Genomic DNA, 19,727 nt, shown 5'->3' with positions numbered 1-19,727 from the left:
TGGGCCTCAAAGTCCATTCCACTTCGACTTCCACCGCTCTACCGCGTTTTATCATCTACATCTCAGCCCACCCTACTCCATGGTCTCGCACCTCCCATCACGCTACACCTCATTCATTCACCAATCTCAAATCATTAAACTTAAATCCCTTTTACTAATTTTATAAATACAATCAGATCTCATCATTTGATCCAACGGCTAAAGCGCATAGAAAATTCATATAATGATGTGGCGGCATAAAAAGCAAGAGTGTGGGGACAAAAAATGGCTTCACTTAATTTGATTACGACACGTGTCGCTTACATTTTTTCTTAAAGTGGAATGTCGGTCAGATCTTATGCCACGCATCGGCTTCCGCGTGGACAAAAACAGCCGCATCACAGGGGAGTTTCCCAATGAATAATGGCCAGCTGACCACTTCAAAATAAATAAATAAAAAAGAAATGAAAATACGAAATACCTAGTTTACCCTTTATTATAATCTATTTATCCAACGGTAAACTAAGCATGGGTCTTTGTATTTCTTAAATTTATCTTGAAGCGCTGTCGTTTTGGATCTGATTAATAATAATAATATATTCATAATATTAATTAATTAGGGACTCCTTCGGAAACATAAAAAGCTCCTTTGCAGTTTCCGTCCCTTTCTCTAACATTCTTCTGATTTATTATTTTATTTATTTTTTACAAATATTTGATAATTATTTAAATTATATATTTAAATAATGGACCAGTAAGGAAACAAAAGTTAATTTTGGAAAATTTAAATATTATTTTATAAGAAAAAACAAATAGAATAAATAATTTAAACTTTACCATAACAACCTAAAGTTACGTTTATTCGTTATTTTTTTTAGTTATAAAGTGAACGAACCTTTCGATACAAAAATATATAATTATTTAATTTGGTTTCCAAATATATTAATAATATTATCAATTTTATTCGTGGTTGATTTATTTATTTATAAATAGACATCGTACTTATCTGGATCGTCATCCAAATAATTAATTTTCTACAGTTTCATTTGACTATATAATTGAATGAATAAAATAAAATTATAAAAAAAATAAACGATGACATATTTTTTAGGAGTGAATTTAACGACTTAAAAAAATAATAAAAATTAATTAAATAAAATGTTTAAATTATAAATTTAATTTTTAAACTTTTTTTATTTGATATTTAAACTGGGATGATTTGGAAGCTTAAAATTTGTAATTAATTAAATTAATTCAATGAATTTATAAAGACACAAAATTATAAATTATTATTAAATATAAAATAGGAATATAATAAAGTTTAAAAATCTATTTTAGAAACAGAAATATAATTAATGGTATATATTTAAAGAAAAAATCCATTGGGATGGGAAGGGCAATTCCGTCCGAAAATCTAAGTTTAATCATTTGGTTTTAGAGAGAGAAGGTTAGAGAGAGAGGGGAAAAAAAGGGGAAAAAAAAAAAGAAAAAAAAAAAGAAAAAAGGAAAAATGAAAGAGAGGGCATCACATCGGGGATTTGCAGGGAGCTATATATAAACACCAGAAATAATTTTCACGCCCATGCCGGCCATACAATACGGGCGGCCTCTTCTTTCACAAACCATATTCACAGAAAATCCACATTTGGGATTTTTTCATCTTCGTGTTCTTTCTCAATCCAATCTCTCTGGATCAAACACAGCATTTTTATTCTTTTTATTTTGATCTTCCGGCGATGGCTTCCGGCGGTCTGAGCCCTTCCTGTAATGTAAGTCCACGAGTCGGTGGACCGGCGACAAAAACCAGACGGCGTATCACAGACTTTTTGGACTCCGACAGCCGACTCTCAAACTTTTCAGATTTGTATGACGAAGAAGACAATTCCAACGTCTCTAATGCTGGGTCCCACCTCCATCACCATCACCACCATCATGTTCATCATCCCGTGATTAGGCACTTTTTGTTTCGGAATCGGGCCTTGTGTTGGGTGCCTGAGCCTTGGCTTCTCAAGATGGAAGAAGGGCTTCTATTGACCGCTATGATCGTTCAGTCATTAGGATCCGGACGGAACTTCGGGCGTAAGATTTTTTGGATTTTGATGTTCATGGCTATTCTAACCGTGTTCTTTAAGTTCACCTTCCTCAATTCCCATGTCGAGATTAACGGCAAGATGATCGATAAAGGACAGTTGATCATACAAACGTTCAAAGAAGATTGGGCCATGGCGCAAAGAGCCGTTGCAGAGGACGAAGCCGTCGTCCCCAAACGTCTTCTCGAGAAGATTTCTGTAAGTGCTATTGTTATTAGTTAATTGTTCTGGACATATTCCCTTGCCAATAGAATTAAGTAACGTCCAATCTTAGTCAAAAGGGACGATGGCGTGATGTACTGCCCTGCCATTGAATTAAAAACAGGCAAATATATGGAATGATTCATCAATCCTATCTGGCTAGAAAATAAATTGTTTTCAGCTGTTTTTATTTGTTTATTCTTTTTTGCAATATATTCATTCTGGACATGTTTCTGGAACTTTATGTTGGTGATCTTGTTGGGTTTTTTAATCGTCCGGTAAAGTTTTAGCCAATAAATAGCTGTGGTGGTGGCAATAAATGCATTCCTATTAAAGGTTCAACCAGAATGTTGCTTGCTTTCTTATTGGTTCATATTCAATTCGGCGTTATGTTTGTCGCTTTGGATTTTCAAACGGACTTCTGTTCTTGGACTCCTCTGCTTTGGATTTAACTACCCAATTCGTTTTCTTGTGCTTTGAACTACTCGATTCACTCAATGTCGCTATGTTCTAAATTTGTAAGATTCTTGACTTGATTATATTGAGGTTGTTTGTTTGATACTATGTTTAGCAGACGTCTGATATTTGGATGAAACCAAAGAGTGATAATTTCTATCAGTGCATCTCTCGACCCAAGAATCGAATAAGTATGTTTAATAGTTTCCTCATCGTCCATTAAAGCAAGGAGTTTAGAACCCATTGAGCTTATTTCTCATTTCTAAACTTGATATGGTAGGAGCTCGTGGCAAAACAAATGGCTATCTTATTGTTCATGCCAATGGAGGACTGAATCAGATGAGAACAGGGGTGAGATGTTTTCACTGGTTTTTCATGAGTTAAAATTGTCAGCTGAATCACAGCCATGGATCTTTATAACTAAGATATGCCTTTACTTGCTTCCAGATATGTGATATGGTTGCTGTTGCTAAGATTATGAATGCTACACTTGTTCTTCCTTCCCTTGATCACGAGTCGTTTTGGACGGATCCGAGGTACTTGCAAATTTCAGTTCATCCCAAGTCTTGACTAGCTGATGATGATGATTTTGCATATAACTTCTTAACTTCGGGTTTTGTAGTGATTTTAAAGATATTTTTGATTGGAGGCACTTCATGGATGTTCTAAGAGATGATATCGAAATCGTCGAGAACGTGCCTCGTCGGTTGGCATCGGTCAAGCCCTTTGTGAAGGCTCCAGTTTCCTGGTCCAAGGTTTAAGAAAACTTTGATTTTTATGTGTGAATCATGATTCTTTGATGTTTCTATTTGGGTTTTAGTTCTCACAATCTATTCAAATGCAGTCTAGATATTACCGAGGAGAGATGCTACATTTGTTAAAGAGACACAAAGTGTTAATGCTCACGCATACTGATTCTCGAATAGTCAATAATGGTTTGCCATCTTACATTCAAAAGCTTCGATGCCGTGCCAATTACAAGGCTCTACGGTTTAGCAAGGAGATTGAGGAGCTTGGGAAGATCTTAGTTGATAGATTAAGAAAGGGTGATGAACCATATATTGCTCTCCATCTCAGGTATGAGAAAGATATGCTTGCATTCACTGGCTGCAGCCACAACTTGACAGCAAAGGAAGAGGAGGAGCTCAAAGTTATGAGATACAATGTCAAGCATTGGAAGGAGAAAGAGATAGATGCAAAAGGAAAGAGAATTCTAGGGGGATGCCCAATGACCCCTCTGGAGGCAGCCCTGTTGCTTAAAGCCTTAGGATACCCTTCCAAAACTAAAATCTACATCGTCGCCGGGGAGATTTATGGCAGCGATAGCATGAACGCCTTTCGATCGGAATACCCCAACGTCTTTTCACATTCGACTCTTGCAACAGAGAAGGAATTGGAGCCATTTAAGCTGTACCAGAATCGGATGGCTGCCTTGGATTATATCGTGGCAGTAGAGAGCGATGTGTTTGTTTATACCTATGATGGAAACATGGCTAAAGCAGTGCAGGGTCATAGGATGTTTGAAGGATACAGAAAGACAATAAATCCCGACAGGTTTGTTCTCAACCGATGTCGTTCGTTGTCGGTTGGATTATGACTAGTTCCTGAGTCTAAATATCAATATACATTTCATTTTTTCAGGCAAAATCTAGTCAGGTTGGTTGATCACTTGGAGAATGAGGCCATCTCTTGGGAAGAATTCTCCAAAGAAGTGAAGGAGTTGCATAAAGACAGACTTGGTGCACCACATTTCAGACAAGCCGGTGAGAGTCCCAGACTAGAGGAGAACTTTTATGCTAATCCTTACCCTGGCTGTCTTTGCAACAAGCCTCGGAATCGAACATTCAAACTAAAAGATGAACACAAACGAAGTCTTCAGGCTTCACTGCAGAGATAAAATTACAATTTTACTACAACCCAGTTGCTTCTTCTGCCCAGGGCACCACGGCTGTTATGGCTCCTCAAATTTGACTGCCATTGTTCGAGCCACGAGTACGATACATAGCCAGATGAATCATAACCGAGGTTTATCTGTCGACTTCCTATAGCTTCATAAGCAGAAGCGCAAAATTTTCACCACTTTTAGGTAAATTCATGGAGGATAGGATTATGGTAGATGAGTTAGAGTCAGTTCAGATGTAGTTCTTCTTATGACAGTAAATCAGGCTAGTTTTATACAGACAGCTTCCCTATGAATAGTGGAGAAAAATTATTCTTTACATTCGTTATTCTTTGCTTTATTATCATCCCCCCTTGATTCATAATGTAAACATTTGGAAAAGAAAAGGTAAATTAATTGTCATTTCTTCCATGATTCTCACTTTTTTTGTTCATTTTGATAACACCTTTTACTCTAATGTCTAGTCCAAGTCCAGCAATGGAATGTTGTTCTATAACTCAAAACTGAGAAAAAAAGCAAACCCAATACAGCTACTCTTACCACATTGATGGAACATAAACCTGTTCTTTCAGATTCTGTGTTGCACTTTCAGTAGGAAATCCCCTGACTGCACCAATTGTCCATTGAGAGATGATCCCTGCTGCGATTGCGAATCGAAGCTGCCGTTCCAGAACATCTTGGTTTTCGAACATCTCCGGGAAAGTAGTAAGCTTTCTCATGATCCCAGCCACAAGAGCATCACCAGAACCAGTCCTGTCGCAGGTGAATGGTGTTATGAGCACATCTTCTGTTCCGATCACCACGCCGTGAAACGAAGGAGAATAGTAATGAATCCGCAATGTTCCATCCGTTACGAGCAACAACTTGAGATGATCATGCCACAATGGCGATATCTCCTCCGGTGAGTAATGGTAATGGTCTCGACGATTCTTGGTTTGTTCAATAGTTTGAGCATAGTATTGAGGCCTGTAGTTTCTTTTCTTTTCATAGTATTCTTCATCTAACAGAAACTCCAATTCTTGCCTTGAAACCTCGATAATGTCAGCTTGATTCCAGGCTTTCTGGATGTATTTTCGAGTTTCGTCGCGCGATCTCCACAAAGGAAGCGACAAATTTAAATCGAAGAAGATGAGCCCTCCAAACTTCTTGGACAATTGGATTGCCTTGAACAGCGTTGCTTCCATTGTAGTGGATAACAATGCTTCTGAATTGAAATGGAATATCCTAGCCTGCAATGAAACAAACAAAATTTATCTTCTTCCATGAAACAACCAGTTTGAAGTGAATGGCTGGTGTGTATTTACCTCTTTGAGCACTGCAAGGTTCAGTTCAGAGCTAACCAGACAATCCTCAGCTGATTCCTTCACCGTTTCCATCTTCAACTTTCCATCATCAAATTTGATCTTCATGTAAGTACAGGCCGTTCTAGAATTCAAATCAAACTTCACACCTCGAGTCTGTACCTTCTCTTTGTTCATCGTCAACACCAGCTCGTCCCCAAAATCATCCTTCCCAACTTTCCCCATAAACGCAGCTCGTCCGCCGAGCCTAACGTGAGATATAGCCACATTCGACGGCGATCCACCCGGTGCCCTAGCGAACTCCGGCGGGTCCCATTGGAGCATTTTCCACTCCGAGTACTTATCTGGATGCATCTGGTTATCGTGTACGCGAATTGACGGCACAAATTCTTTCTGAGCCGCGCCGAAGCAGCAGATCAATGGCGGATCTTCGTATGGGAAGTCCATTCCATCGTCGTAATTTTCTGCTATTGAATCGATTGCCTCGTCGTCGTCTACCGACATTTGATCAAACAGGTTCCCGTGTGTGGGTTCGTCTTCGATGATGGTTTTCCTACTACGCTTTGTAGAAGACGATGGAGATTTAGTCCCTTTCTTTCTCCCTCGGCGAGTGGGGGTGGGCGTTCCAGTATCCTCATTCCCGTCGGCATTTGAAGCACTTGGTGGGCTGAGTTTCAGAGATTTACACGAACTCTGCAAATAACGCGAGTTGAAAATCAGTGTCTTCTCTCTGCAATTTGATGGATAGAAATGAAGAAAACGGGAAAATTGAAGATGTGGAAGAGAAAAGGTTGCAGGAAGAAGCTGAAATGAAGCCATGGATGCTTCAATTTTAGGGTTTATCCATATTTTTATCTTCAAACCCAAAACCCCAAGACGAAGTTACTGCCGCGTTGGCTGTCTTTTTCTCGTTAAATATAATAGAAAACTGTCGAAGCGATCATCCGACGGCTATAATTTCACTTGTTCATCTCATAATCTCAGTCAACCGCTCGATTAAAGCGATCATCGCCTCCAATTCCTTTCTATTCTCAAGACCTGAAACAAACCCCCAATCGCTTGCTCAGAAAATCGTCGAACGAAAGGTGAGAAAAACAAGAAGCTCTATTCGATCATCTTCAGTTTCGATTTCATTTCTGGATTCCAAATCCGTAAAGATCCAAAGTCTTCACCGTTTTCGAACACGCAGATATGCTATTCTGGGCTTTTTTGGAAGGGCTTCTGCTGTTCGCAAACGCCTTCGCAATTCTAAACGAGGATCGATTCCTTGCTCGGAGAGGATGGACGCTGGCGGATATGCCGAGAGAAGGAAGAAACTCGCTCAAAGCGCAGGTAATAGGACTCATCCATGCTTGCCAGTTCTTGAGACTTCCACTCATTCTTTTCAACATCATCACCATCATCATTAAGCTTCTCTCTGGCTGATTTCAGTATAGAAAGCGATAGAGATTCCTGTAAATTATTGTGTATTGTTGAAGCATTTCATAGTTTCATTCGTTGTATGTAATCGATCGTCAACTGGTAATATGTTTGTTTGTTCTTGATTTTAGCTTCCTGTTCGTGTTCTTTGAAGATTACAGATCAATCATGTTTTGAAAAAATCTTTGGATTAAAGAACAGAAACTGATAGAGAAGATCAGAGTAATCCAGTAATCTTAGTTCGTGTTTATATCCTGCCAACACAAAATTCCCAATCACCCGGTGACAATCTTTTTGGACCGTTCGGTTACACTCATTCGAATATGATCTCAATTCATTTATATATCTCTCGTTTACGCTGACATTTTACTTAGAGCAACGGACAAACTTTGTTATTGTCTGTAGAGATAGTCTTCACTCTTAGAAGCAATAAGTAAGTAACGTGACCATATCGTAGGAGATACAAAGGAATGTCGGGACCACGAGGTCATTCAATATAGAATTGGTCCTATTGAAATATCAATTCATTCATGTATCACCCATTTATTCGAATGTTACAATTTATGAACTTCCCGAACGTTCTTGTAGTTGCTCATAACTTCGTTCGTACATTTATCAGTTAAAAGGTGTACAAACACAATGATCATAAAACATTGTTTATAGACTGAGTGGGATCTATCAGCAACGAACTCTCCATACATCTCAAGGCACCTGTCGAAAAGATACTTTGAAGACTTCGGGATTAAGGTATCGTTAGCTAAAGAAGACATTGGGCAATCCACTTGGTGACGAACGTCACCGACGAAGACATTGTAAATTGGTCCATAAATGTATAATATTTTATTTTTTAAAATCTAAATAATATTATTTTTAAAAAGGTAATTAAATAAAGAGCTAAACCCTGAGGAGTAAATTACACCCCTAACCCTGTGGGTGAACCTTATGTAATGCTTTCTTCATCAATCTATCACTAATAAATCTCTTCAGAGAAGGGTTTTAGGGTTCGCTTCCTTTACCTACGCACCCCGTCGCCCTTCTCTCTACATACTCGCTTCGTTGTCGGCGGCGGCGGCGGCGGCGTTGTTTTTTTTTTCCGATTAGCTGGTTCTCTCTTCCTTATAAGTTATTTATGCTTCTCCTACTCTGTATTTTACTTTTCGCTTCGCCGTTAATCTTATCTTGTCCGGCAGCATTGATGATGAAACACTCTTATTGTTATCCTTGCACTTTGATTTATCGTGAAGAAACTCATGGGGAATAGTGTTCCTGAAATGCTTTTCTTTATTGAAAGAGTCATTAGTTTTCCATTTTGTAGATCAGGCGTTTTTCTGTTCTAACTTCGCGTCTGGATCGATGATGTGATTTTAAATCTGCGTTATCTATCTGCAATTTCCTTCTAGGAATTGAAGATAAACGAATAGACTCTGAGATCTGTTTTTTGTCTTCTTCATCTTCTGCACTTTTGGCTGATTGATTTGTTTCTCTCTCGGTTTTAGTTCATTTCTGTGGGATTTGAGATTGTTTGCTTGCTTGGTTATGTGATTATACTGATGCAGCCCTTGGATCAATGATGTTAATGGAAAACTGCGTTATCTATCTGTAAGTTCCTACATGGAATTGATGAGATCAGTGATTTCAGAGATTCAACTGCGTTGCTATCATAGTGTATAGTTCAAGGATAGGTTTGATTTCAGATCATCAGCTTTCAGCTTTTCGCCGGTTGGTGACTGATGGGATTTGTTGCCATTTGTGATTGAAACTTGACTTTTTTGGCCAGAATCTATTCTTCTCCCACCCACCAGATAGCCACATGAAGCTGCTGTGCTGTCGGATGGCTAATTGTTCTTGCTGCCACTTGAAGAAGCTGGCCGTGTTTTTTAATTGCTCATAGGTTTTGCTACCATTGTAGTAAGCTGGCTTTGATTTTTGATGGCTGATGGGTACTGCTGCGATTTTGATATTCAACATCCGAACAATTACTAATCTATTTTACATTATTTCGGTCTTTGAATATTCTAGAATATTCAACTTTAAAAATCTTTATTTTTGTATCTAATTCTTAAATTTGAATGATATATTCTTAGTTAATTCTTTAATATTGAATAACACGAAATGTTCAATTAAAAATTTATGAATTTATTAGATATAAAATAAGTTTTTAGTCCTATTGGACATAATTTTTTGTTTATATGAACAAAAAAAAAAAAAAAAAAAAAAGAAGGATTGCAATATTTGATAGCTAAAATCATGAAACAAATAATTGAATTCAGATCTCCCACACTTTCCCATGCTTCAACAATTTATCTCAAAATAAAATACAGAATTAAAATAAGAAAACCAAAATAAATTTATTAATTATAAAATTAACGTTTTATATTAGACATAGATCTACTAATAAAATATAGTTTATGCAAATCTAACGTTAATAATTTTTTTAATAATTCATAATTTTAAATATTCATAACCTCATCACAGTAAATTAATTAATTAATTTATTTATTGAAGAACAATTCTCCAACCAGATTTACCGTTGCGTTAATTTCGTAATTTGTTTATTAATAATAAAAAAAAAAGTTTGTTAAGAAGTGATTGTTTTTGTTTTTATTATTAGAAAAAATCCTATTTATATTATTAATTAAAAAATATTGTCCACCACAAAATCAAGTTGAAAAAAGGTGTGGGGCAGCGGGCAGCGAGGCGCGCCTTTAAAATATTACCTATTTTTGTCTCTCAATTATTCTAATTTTAAATAATATATATATTTTTTCTTTTTTATAAAAGGAGTCTCATTGGCTTTGGTGGATTCCAGCTGTTTCCAGATATTTTTTTTTTCTCTCAAAATTTAAAGACAAGCCAACGGCGTAACGGCAGACCGTTACTTTTACCAAACGCCGTTAGTGCACGTGGCTGTCTTTACCCGCACTTTTTCCCGCTCATTTCTTTTAAATTCCCTTCAATAAAAATTTTTAACCGTTATTTCCTTTTATTTCTATAAAGATCCCCCGTCCCCACTTTACCTGTAATTTCATCTCTCTCCCATTTCCTCCTCCTCCCACGATTTCTAGGGTTTCCTGAAACTTTTTCTCTCGATTCTCAGTTTTCAGCCTCCATTTCTCGTCAATATGCGTGAGATTCTTCACATCCAAGGAGGCCAATGCGGCAACCAGATCGGTGCCAAGTTCTGGGAGGTCGTTTGTGCTGAGCATGGAATCGATTCCATTGGTAAGTACAATGGTACTTCCGATCTACAACTTGACCGGATTAATGTTTACTATAATGAAGCTAGTTGCGGGAGATTTGTTCCTCGCGCGGTGCTTATGGATCTTGAGCCTGGTGTTATGGATAGTATCAGATCTGGACCTTACGGTCAGGTTTTTAGGCCTGATAACTTCGTTTTTGGTCAGTCTGGTGCCGGTAATAACTGGGCGAAAGGACATTATACCGAAGGTGCAGAGCTTATTGATTCTGTCCTTGATGTCGTTCGCAAGGAGGCTGAGAACTGTGACTGTTTGCAAGGTACTTTTACTTTTCTCCCCTCTTTTAGGGTTCGTGTATGTGTTTTGTAGCTTAAGGTGGTTTGGATCCGATTTGTAGGGTTTCAGGTCTGTCATTCTTTGGGAGGAGGGACTGGATCTGGAATGGGAACCCTTCTGATTTCCAAGATCAGGGAGGAATACCCTGATAGAATGATGCTTACCTTCTCTGTTTTCCCATCCCCTAAAGTTTCTGATACTGTTGTTGAGCCTTACAACGCAACCCTCTCTGTTCATCAACTTGTTGAAAACGCCGACGAGTGTATGGTACTTGACAACGAAGCTCTCTACGATATTTGCTTCCGTACCCTCAAGCTCTCCACCCCAAGCTGTATGTCTCTTCAATCATAGATCTTACACTTTCTCTTCATTCTTTTAGATCGTTATCTAATAATGGTTTCTTTTGTTCTTGGGCAGTCGGTGATCTTAACCATCTCATTTCTGCTACGATGTCCGGTGTTACCTGCTGTTTGCGATTCCCTGGACAGCTTAACTCAGATCTCAGGAAGCTTGCGGTCAATCTTATTCCATTCCCTCGTCTCCACTTTTTCATGGTTGGGTTTGCTCCCCTCACATCCCGTGGATCCCAACAATACAGAGCTCTTACAGTGCCTGAGCTCACTCAGCAAATGTGGGATGCAAAGAACATGATGTGTGCTGCCGATCCTCGACATGGTCGCTATCTTACTGCCTCTGCTATGTTTAGGGGTAAGATGAGCACCAAGGAAGTTGATGAACAGATGATCAATGTCCAGAACAAGAACTCTTCATACTTCGTTGAATGGATCCCCAACAACGTGAAATCTACAGTCTGTGACATTCCTCCAACTGGGTTGAAAATGGCGTCTACTTTCATTGGTAATTCAACATCGATCCAGGAGATGTTCCGCCGTGTAAGTGAGCAGTTTACAGCTATGTTTAGGAGGAAGGCTTTCTTGCATTGGTACACTGGTGAGGGTATGGATGAGATGGAGTTCACTGAAGCTGAAAGTAACATGAATGATCTGGTTTCTGAGTATCAGCAATACCAAGATGCTACGGCTGAAGACGATGATTACTATGAAGACGAAGACGTTGCTGACCATGATGAATGAAGAATGTGAGGTGCTTGGGACAATCAGTTGCCAGTCTCTGGCAATGCAGTTGGGTGATTTAGCCTTAATCATTTCTCATTAATGTAGAATTAAGGCTTGGGCCATAATATCATTGTCAATTATGATTTGCTTTTACTTTTTGGTTCTTAATTGTGTCGGCTGGATATTGGAACATGAAGAATATCAATTACATATGCTCGTATAATTTGTTGTGTTGAAAATTTTCAGATTATAAGCTTTTCCCATCTCAGATTATTGTTCTGTTTTTGTTTAAGCATTACAAATGCCAATTGAGTAATTCCTTGGGGGTTGCCTTATTTATTTAACTTAACAATGAATGTGAATTTGCATTGAATCTAAAACAGGCTTGTCGTTGTAGAATACAAAGGTTAATAATGCATTGCATCTCTAAAAATGTTCTTAAACTTAAACTTAGGCCTTGCAATTCTCAGGTGACATAAAAAAGCAGTGGACCAGTGTCGGTCCCTTCTGCAACGCACATGTAGTGTAGGGGGTGCCATTTTAAAGGGCAATCCACACCAAACACCAATCCTATTTGCTGGCTCCAGCGTGAGAGAAGTAGGAAAGAAAGTGGCATTAATTTCTTGGTTAGCCTGTCCATCTCTTGAACTGAATGAGAAACCCCTGCGAGTAGAACAGCAAAACCTGAGTTGACCATGTTTTCATCTCCATACGAAATGAAATGGGAATCAGATCCCACACCTCCCAAATAATGCAAAAGGGATTCTTGCAGGGATGCCCTTGGTTTTCTTCAATTTGTCATCATATTGCCCACATGCTTATCAATGACATATGAAAGATTAGAACATATGGCCTATTGATTGAGTATATGACTCAACTGCTTTTTCAAATGGTAGGATGTGAAGCCAGTCCTTATTTGGCTATCAGGATGCAAATATTCACATATCTTCAGGTCTATGTTATAATTAAATTCCATCAGCTTAATGTAGCAGAAAACATAGTAGATAGTACTAGAAATGAGGTAGAGAAGTATAACCTCAAAAGTCGTATGTCCTGCTTTTCCCTTGAAGTGGTGGAAATGTTTTCACATTTAGTACAAGGCAACTTACTTATAACGGCCCAAACCCACCGCTAGCATAATAGACCTTTGATCCCAAATGGTGCAGGATAGAATGGTCCTGCTTTCACCTGCTCACACGATCATCGTTTAATAAATTGCACTGGTTGACCGTTTAAATTAGAGCTTAACTCATTGTATAACCACAGTCTGTAATCTTATTTTGAAACTAGCACAGAATTGATTTCAGACGGTGAAGCACGGGGAGCAACATTCAAACACCCAGGTAAAATATGTAAATATTAAAATAAAGTTCTTTGACAAGCAGAAACCATCCTTTTTCATGTTACAAGTCTCCAAAAGTGAGGCAGACGAATACACTTACATGTGAACAAAAAGTGGCTGAAGGGACCGCACATGCAACCGGTTTGGGTTTGGTAAGCTTTTGGTGATATTAAAAAAACAGGCACGCAAGGGTCGCCAACTTGCAGTCTCAAGGAGACAAAAATAGAATATGCAGGTACACCTCACCTTGATTCAGATTAATAACGGTGTGGAGATGGGATTGGGGAGGTAGATGACGATGCTTAAAAGCTCCAGCAAATTCTCCCAACATAAACCAATCTAACCTTTTACTTTTTACACCTACAAACAGGTCGACAATCATACTTCATGCACAGACAATACATGATCACATTCATAACTCCATGAAGGCAAGGTAACCCTTCTAAATAATAATTGAAAAACTACCTAAAAACATGCACCCAAATGTGATGTATAAAAATGAATTCTCTGATCAGCAAGAAATCAAATTTCTAAAAATGAAACTTTCTTCCTGGCATAGTTCAAGAAATCAGCTGTTGAACTCAGAGATTTGGCTCTCCAAAGCCAATCATTTAGCACATCAAATTTCTAAGAATGGCCCAGTCAACTGATGCCTATTAAAAGTTTAGGCCACGTTAAATGTTCCTCTTCAATTTATTAAGCTATTCATACATGCTAAAGCAATAGCGATCATATGCGCCTTGAAGCCAATGCTCATTACCCTATTCTCCCTATACATGCTTGAGGCCAAAGGAGATGTTGAAGTAGTTGAAAGGATTCTGAGATCTATGACTCCCAAGTTTGATTATAATGTGTGTTCCATTGAGGAGTCCAAAGATACAACCATCTTATCCATTGATGAGTTGCAAAGCAGCCTGCTTGTGCATGAACTACGCATGAGATCTCATGTTGAAGAAGAACACGCTTTGAAGATCACTCATGGTGAACAATCTAGAGAAAGGGGTCAAGGTTGTGGAAGTTTAGAGGCAGAGGAAGGGAACGAGGCAGACAAACCTTCAATAGGGCCACAGTGGAGTGCTATAATTGTCACAAGCTAGGACATTTTCAATGGGAATGTCAATGCAAGGAGAATGAGGAAAATTATGTAGAGACTCAAGAAGAGATGTTGTTGATGGCTTACACGAATATGAATAAGGCCAATAGAGAAGATATGTGGTTCCTTGACTCGGGATGTAGCAATCATATGTGTGGGAAGAGGAATATTTTTCAGATTTTGATGGAAGTTTCAGAGATTCAGTGAAGCTGGGCAACAACTCAAGCATGGTTGTAACAGGAAAGGGTAATGTACAGCTGCAAGTGAATGGAATCATATTGATAATCATATGAGTGTTCTATGTGCTAGAGCTGAAGAATAATTTGTTGAGTATTGAAAAATTGCAAGCAAAGGGGCTTACCATTTTGTTTCAAAATGGAACAGGAAGGTGTTTCATCCTGAGAGAGGCTTAATCATGGAGACAAAGATGTCTTCGAATCGAATGTTTGTACTGCATGCTATATCTCAGCCTGTAGCATCTACTTGTTTCAATACAATCATAGAAGATATTGAGCAACTTTGGCATGTAGATATGGACATTTGGGCTTTATGGGATTAAAGACTCTTCAGCATAAGAAGATGGTGGATGGTTTACCACAGCTCAAGTCTCTCCATAGAGACTGTGTAAAAATTGTCTAGTGGGTAAGCAACAAAGGCACTCGTTTCCAAAAAGGAGCACAGGGCGAGCTTCAAAAATTCTCTAATTGGTGCATGCTGATATTTGTGGACCGATCAAACTCATCTCAAACAGCAAGAAAAGGTACTTGATTACTTTCACAGATCACTTCAGCAGAAAAACATGGGTTTATTTCTTAATAGAAAAATCAGAAGCCTTTACTGTATTTAAAAACTTTAAGATTCATGTTGAAAAGGAAACAAACTCATTTATTAAAGCCTTACGAATGGATCGAGGAGGAGAGTTTACATCACAAGAATTCACCAGTTTTTGTGATGTATAAATGGTATACAAAGACAACTGACAGCTGCATACACGCCACAGTAGAACGGAGTTACGGAATGAAAAAAATAGAACTATTATGAATATGGTTCGTAGTATGATTTCAAAAAAGAAAATTCCGAAAAGTTTATAGTCTGAAGCAGTCAACTGGACTGTGCATGTACTGAAATCGAAGTCCAACATTGGCTGTCAAAAGTAAAACTCCAGAAGAAGCTTGGAGTGGAATCAAACCTTCAGTCGAGCATTTTAGAGTTTTTGGATGTATCTCTCATGTTCATGTGCCTGACAGTAAAAGAACTAAGTTGGATGATAAGAGTTTGAGTTGTGTTTTGCTGGGAGTTAGTGAAAAGTCAAAGGCTTACAGACTTTATGATCCAACTTTACACAGGATCATAATAAGTAGGGATGTTGTATTCAAGGAAGATAAGAGTTGGGACTGGGATAAGACCTATGAAGAATCCATTATGTGCGATTTGGAATGGGGTGATCAAGAGGAGGCAGCAGATGTGTGTGATGAAAATAAAGAAGGGAGCGAATCTGATATAAAAGCTGCAGAGGAAAAGATTTCCTCTAACTCTTTGGCTGAAGCAAGCTCTCCTAGCTCGAATAAGGGGAGGAATAAGAGACCATCAGTCTGGATGAGAGACTATGCAACAGGAGATCTATATGAAGAAGATAATGAAGCTCACTTGGCCATGTCTACCACTATTGATCCAGTAAACTTTGAAGACGCATTGAAGAGTGAGAAATGGAGGCAAGATATGAATCTAAAAATGGAAGCAATAAACAGAAATGGCACATGGAATTGATGGTGTTACCTGAGGGAAGAAGAAGGTTGAAGTAAAATGAATTTATAAGACGAAATTCAATGAAAATGGGGAAGTCGACAAATACAAGGCTAGGCTTGTTTTCAATGTATTCTGTAACGCAACATAATAGTCAATTTCATTCTTCAATAGAAAGTGAGATTTCTCCAAATTCTTTTGATCTTTCCAGTTTTCTCTCTGTTCTTAACAGAGACATGGTGTTGGTTCTCTACCACCTCTAGGCTTCATAGTCTAAGTGAGTCGACATAGAGTCGACCTCATGATGTGTCAAGGCGTGGGCAAGCCTTGAAGTGTCTTGGGCATCTTCTTTCAAAAATGAGATTCCAAAGATAGTGTTAGGTAGTATAGATGTGCCAACATTGCACCCCTCCCCAAAAGTCAAAGGTTGCGATATAAGGCTAGGCTTTTAACACAATTAGCAAAAATGTCTCGACATGGACAAAGAAAAGTTCATCCTCAATAGCCAAATAGATGGATGTCCAAGAGATCTCAAATATGAAGATAACTCAAGAGTCAGTTCTTGAAAAGCATGTATGAGTGAGCAGCAAAGACACGTGACATTTGATGCTTGGGATGGTATCATGAAGTGTCAGTGAGACACGGTAGTTCTCGGTTGGCAAGGTATTTGCTTGTTATACCTTGATAAGCATTATAAATGCCCAATAAGTTTTGGTTTGCATAGTTGTGTTCCTAGTAAGTATTATAATTCCACGGTAGCCCCAACAAGTGCTAATATCACTTGGTAAGCTTCATGAGCATTCTAACGTTGGTTTGATCCAATCAAGGTTCAAACATATCCTGGTGAAGTTGCAAATTGATACAGCAAGGTGTGGATCATGTAGTTAAGGACTAAGATGATGAAATATGACGTGGCGTTCCATTGAAGGACCTTGGTTTAGAGTAGAGGCAAGTCAGCTAGAATTGTGAAGGAACACAAGTGACATGATGACCAAGTAAGGTAGAGTTGAACATGAAGTGAAGTTTGGTAAAGAATTAAAGAACTTTGTCTAAGATCCAACTAAGCCACAAAGAAGAGTGAAAAAGGTATATTGGGACTTGAGTTCCCATTAAATCATATCATCGCATGGTTGAAAGAGCAACAACTTCATTTAAATCTTAGATCTTATAATTGAGCACCAACCTATTATTCATCGGGATATTAGTTTATATAAGAAGGAAATGACTTAAACATCCAAAAACATAAAAACTTATCATTAAAAGGGCGTTCCCATTAACATCATTTCCTACTTTTCCCAATCCCTAAGATGGTATAGCTCGTAGAGCTCCTCTCCCAAAAATAGTAAAGCTCGCACAGTTCCTCTTAGAGAGCTCAGCGATTCAGTTTATACAGATAAAGTAGACAGATTATGATCCAAATTTCCGTTTCATCCTCCTATTGCTGCCTGAATAAGTGAAAACTGAGGTAAAACTTGAATATCTGAATTAGAACCAAGGAGTTAATCATGCTAACTAGCCGAGAGATCTTCAATGTCTTTCCTTATCATTGTTTGTTCTTCGAAATCACTTAAAACTATGCACTGCAGCAATTGACTCAGATTTTGATATCTTTCTGCAGCAAGTTTTGTCCAACTTCAAATTGCAATGCATGAAACCCGTCGATTACTTAAAAAACTATCTAAAAGTTTATTGGAGTATTTAACACGTTTACACAAATGTATTTATCTTAGTGAAAGCAAATAAATCTTGGTCTTTATTTGGATTGGAGGTGTACAAATTGTAAAGAATTGAAGATTATAACAGAGGCTCTCAACAGAGAGCATTGTTGCCTTCAATTGTATTTACGATAGGATATTACATGAGAATTGTTGGGAGGGAGTCTCACATTACCTAATTTAGAGAATAATCATGAGTTTATAAATAAGGAATACATCTTCATTGGTATGAGGCCTTTTAGAAAAACCAAAACCATGAGAGCTTATGCTCAAAGTAGACAATATCATACCACTATTGAGATTCGTGGTTCCTAACATAGTATTAGAGTCATGCCCTTAACTTATTCATGTCAATAGAATCCTCAAATGTTGAACAAAGAAGTTGTGAGTCGAACAAAAAGTGTACTTTGTTTGAGGGCTCCAGAGAAAGGAGTCGAGCCTCAATTAAGGGGAGGTTGTTCGAGGGCTCTACAGGTCTCAGGGGAGGCTCTATGACGTACTTTGTTCGAGGGGAGGATTGTTGAGAATTGTTGGGAGGGAGTCCCACATTGGTTAATTAAGAGGATGATCATGGATTTATAAGTAAGAAATACATCTCCATTGCTATGTGGCTTCGTGGGGAAACCAAAAGCAAAACCATGAAAGCTTATACTCAAAGTGGACAATATCATACCAAAGGAATATATCTCCATTGCCATGTGGCTTCTTGGGGAAACCAAAAGCAAAATCATGAGAGCTTCTATTCAAAGTGGACAATATCATACCATTGTGGAGATTCATGGTTCCTAACATTACAACCATCTTTCTTGCTACTATTCTGACAAAGAACGAGAAAAATAAATCTTTCTAGAAAGGAAAGTGTAAAAACAGAGTGAATACACACGTAGAAGAATGGTTTAACTTACAAGAGAAACTGTAAAACGTATCCTATCACAAGGTAATAAAAAATCCCTTAGAATATAGGTTTCGGAAGAAGTAGCTATGAAATTTTATACTTGCAAAAAAAAAAAAAAAACTAGAAAAATCCCTTTTGCTTGAGCTCCAATGGTCTCTTGCCTATTAACATAAAGTCTCTTAGATTAGTAATAGAGAATTGGAGAGTGTGAGAGAGCCTTCTTTCGAAAGTGTCATCTCTTTCTCTCTGTCCAATTGTTTGCCTGAGTTTTAAGCTTACCCGAACTGACATGGTTCCTAATTTTCAGAAACAAGTAACACAACGTGCATTTTCAACATACAGAAAGTGAATCAAGCTACAAGTCCATTCCAAACATCGATTCACTGAATGACCAAAACTAAAAAGGCACTCCCCACTCACTCATCCGCCAAACAAGTCATATACGATTTCACTAAACTCAATAGCATTAATGATTTCATAATAACCAAGAGTGGAAAGTTGAACTATGTAAATTTTACAAATAATTCGCAAACTTTCTCACCTCGTGAAAAACTTCGAGATTCTGATCCAAAAACACGAACGTCTCCTCCGCCTCATCGCTCGGTTTAGAGACTGATTCTCCCTCTATTCACTTGTCTCTGCACCTACATCCCGCAGATGTTACGTGGAAATGAATATCGGCAAGAGTTTACCACGCAAGCAGAGGATGATAGAAGATGAGGTTGCAGATATGGATGAGTGGCAACAATGAGGAAGAACTCGACGGCTGGAGCCGCGACCTGGTACTCCGTCTGGCGCCAAGAACGATTCAATTGCCCAATACAGCGATGGGTGGTCTTTTCTTGGCGTCCTCGAGTTCCCGCGCATTGGATCATTATAGTGGCGGCTATGGGCCGCCCCGCTGCTGGGCTTCGATCATGGGCCACATGGACTAAATAGCCACAGTAGATTGTTATTATTTTTGTTCTCAAAATTTGACCGCGG

At 38.4% G+C, this 19,727-nt stretch overlaps 4 protein-coding genes, 1 long non-coding RNA gene and 3 other non-coding genes across 11 annotated transcripts; 6 read left to right on the top strand and 2 right to left on the bottom strand.

Moving 5' to 3' along the window:
- The first annotated feature begins 1,477 nt into the window (after positions 1–1,477).
- Positions 1,478–5,046, top strand: LOC111800511 (O-fucosyltransferase 19). 2 transcript variants are annotated; one of them, XM_023684239.2, is made up of 7 exons: positions 1,478–2,267; positions 2,845–2,917; positions 3,007–3,077; positions 3,174–3,262; positions 3,349–3,481; positions 3,571–4,280; positions 4,368–5,046. In XM_023684239.2, the coding sequence occupies exons 1-7, from the start codon at positions 1,716–1,718 to the stop codon at positions 4,621–4,623; spliced, it is 1,884 nt and encodes a 627-aa protein (XP_023540007.2). In that variant the 5' UTR covers positions 1,478–1,715; the 3' UTR covers positions 4,624–5,046. The 2 variants fall into 2 exon arrangements, with proteins under 2 accessions (XP_023540007.2, XP_023540006.2); XM_023684238.2 differs by having other exon boundaries at positions 2,842–2,917.
- Positions 4,999–6,746, bottom strand: FLN1 (fructokinase-like 1). Its single transcript, XM_023684240.2, has 2 exons — positions 5,931–6,746; positions 4,999–5,855 (listed from the first exon to the last, which is right to left on the bottom strand). Exons 1-2 carry the CDS (start codon positions 6,744–6,746, stop codon positions 5,163–5,165), a joined length of 1,509 nt encoding a protein of 502 aa, XP_023540008.2. The 3' UTR covers positions 4,999–5,162.
- A 125-nt stretch (positions 6,747–6,871) lies between these two features.
- Positions 6,872–9,357, top strand: LOC111800517 (uncharacterized). The gene is made up of 2 exons (XM_023684246.2): positions 6,872–7,012; positions 7,117–9,357. The coding sequence occupies exon 2, from the start codon at positions 7,119–7,121 to the stop codon at positions 7,350–7,352; it is 234 nt and encodes a 77-aa protein (XP_023540014.1). The 5' UTR covers positions 6,872–7,012; positions 7,117–7,118; the 3' UTR covers positions 7,353–9,357.
- LOC111801236 (small nucleolar RNA snoR26) lies at positions 8,533–8,623 on the top strand. Its single transcript, XR_002816111.2, has one exon. It is a non-coding gene; the product is annotated as a small nucleolar RNA snoR26 (small nucleolar RNA).
- LOC111801237 (small nucleolar RNA snoR27) lies at positions 8,691–8,782 on the top strand. Its single transcript, XR_002816112.2, has one exon. It is a non-coding gene; the product is annotated as a small nucleolar RNA snoR27 (small nucleolar RNA).
- LOC111801238 (small nucleolar RNA snoR27) lies at positions 8,905–8,994 on the top strand. Its single transcript, XR_002816113.1, has one exon. It is a non-coding gene; the product is annotated as a small nucleolar RNA snoR27 (small nucleolar RNA).
- Positions 9,358–10,222: 865 nt separating the features above from the next.
- Positions 10,223–12,194, top strand: LOC111800514 (tubulin beta-1 chain). Its single transcript, XM_023684243.2, has 3 exons — positions 10,223–10,862; positions 10,941–11,210; positions 11,297–12,194. Exons 1-3 carry the CDS (start codon positions 10,469–10,471, stop codon positions 11,971–11,973), a joined length of 1,341 nt encoding a protein of 446 aa, XP_023540011.1. The 5' UTR covers positions 10,223–10,468; the 3' UTR covers positions 11,974–12,194.
- A 69-nt stretch (positions 12,195–12,263) lies between these two features.
- Positions 12,264–19,603, bottom strand: LOC111800516 (uncharacterized). 3 transcript variants are annotated; one of them, XR_015422167.1, is made up of 4 exons: positions 19,285–19,603; positions 13,398–13,657; positions 12,992–13,143; positions 12,264–12,909 (listed from the first exon to the last, which is right to left on the bottom strand). It is a non-coding gene; the product is annotated as an uncharacterized LOC111800516 (long non-coding RNA). The 3 variants fall into 3 exon arrangements; XR_015422168.1 differs by having other exon boundaries at positions 13,544–13,657; positions 19,285–19,602; XR_015422166.1 differs by lacking the exon at positions 13,398–13,657 and having other exon boundaries at positions 19,285–19,601.
- Positions 19,604–19,727: the final 124 nt, after the last annotated feature.

Source organism: Cucurbita pepo, chromosome 8 (assembly GCF_057944985.1).
Source record: "Cucurbita pepo subsp. pepo isolate OVF chromosome 8, ASM5794498v1, whole genome shotgun sequence".
Taxonomy (NCBI): domain Eukaryota; kingdom Viridiplantae; phylum Streptophyta; class Magnoliopsida; order Cucurbitales; family Cucurbitaceae; genus Cucurbita; species Cucurbita pepo.
This window is presented reverse-complemented; position numbering and strand designations above follow the sequence as displayed.

What these genes read in the sequence shown, in the direction of transcription:
- LOC111800511 (XM_023684238.2), top strand. Translation starts at nt 1,716, where the DNA reads ATGGCTTCCGGCGGTCTGAGCCCTTCCTGTAATGTAAGTCCACGAGTC. An exon ending in TGAATCAGATGAGAACAGGG is followed by an intron (nt 3,078 to 3,173) that starts GTGAGATGTTTT and finishes ACTTGCTTCCAG; the next exon opens with ATATGTGATATGGTTGCTGT. An exon ending in AAGACAATAAATCCCGACAG is followed by an intron (nt 4,281 to 4,367) that starts GTTTGTTCTCAA and finishes TCATTTTTTCAG; the next exon opens with GCAAAATCTAGTCAGGTTGG.
- FLN1 (XM_023684240.2), bottom strand. Translation starts at nt 6,746, where the DNA reads ATGGCTTCATTTCAGCTTCTTCCTGCAACCTTTTCTCTTCCACATCTT. An exon ending in ACCTTGCAGTGCTCAAAGAG is followed by an intron (nt 5,856 to 5,930) that starts GTAAATACACAC and finishes GTTTCATTGCAG; the next exon opens with GCTAGGATATTCCATTTCAA.
- LOC111800517 (XM_023684246.2), top strand. Translation starts at nt 7,119, where the DNA reads ATGCTATTCTGGGCTTTTTTGGAAGGGCTTCTGCTGTTCGCAAACGCC.
- LOC111800514 (XM_023684243.2), top strand. Translation starts at nt 10,469, where the DNA reads ATGCGTGAGATTCTTCACATCCAAGGAGGCCAATGCGGCAACCAGATC. An exon ending in GAACTGTGACTGTTTGCAAG is followed by an intron (nt 10,863 to 10,940) that starts GTACTTTTACTT and finishes TCCGATTTGTAG; the next exon opens with GGTTTCAGGTCTGTCATTCT. An exon ending in CAAGCTCTCCACCCCAAGCT is followed by an intron (nt 11,211 to 11,296) that starts GTATGTCTCTTC and finishes GTTCTTGGGCAG; the next exon opens with TCGGTGATCTTAACCATCTC.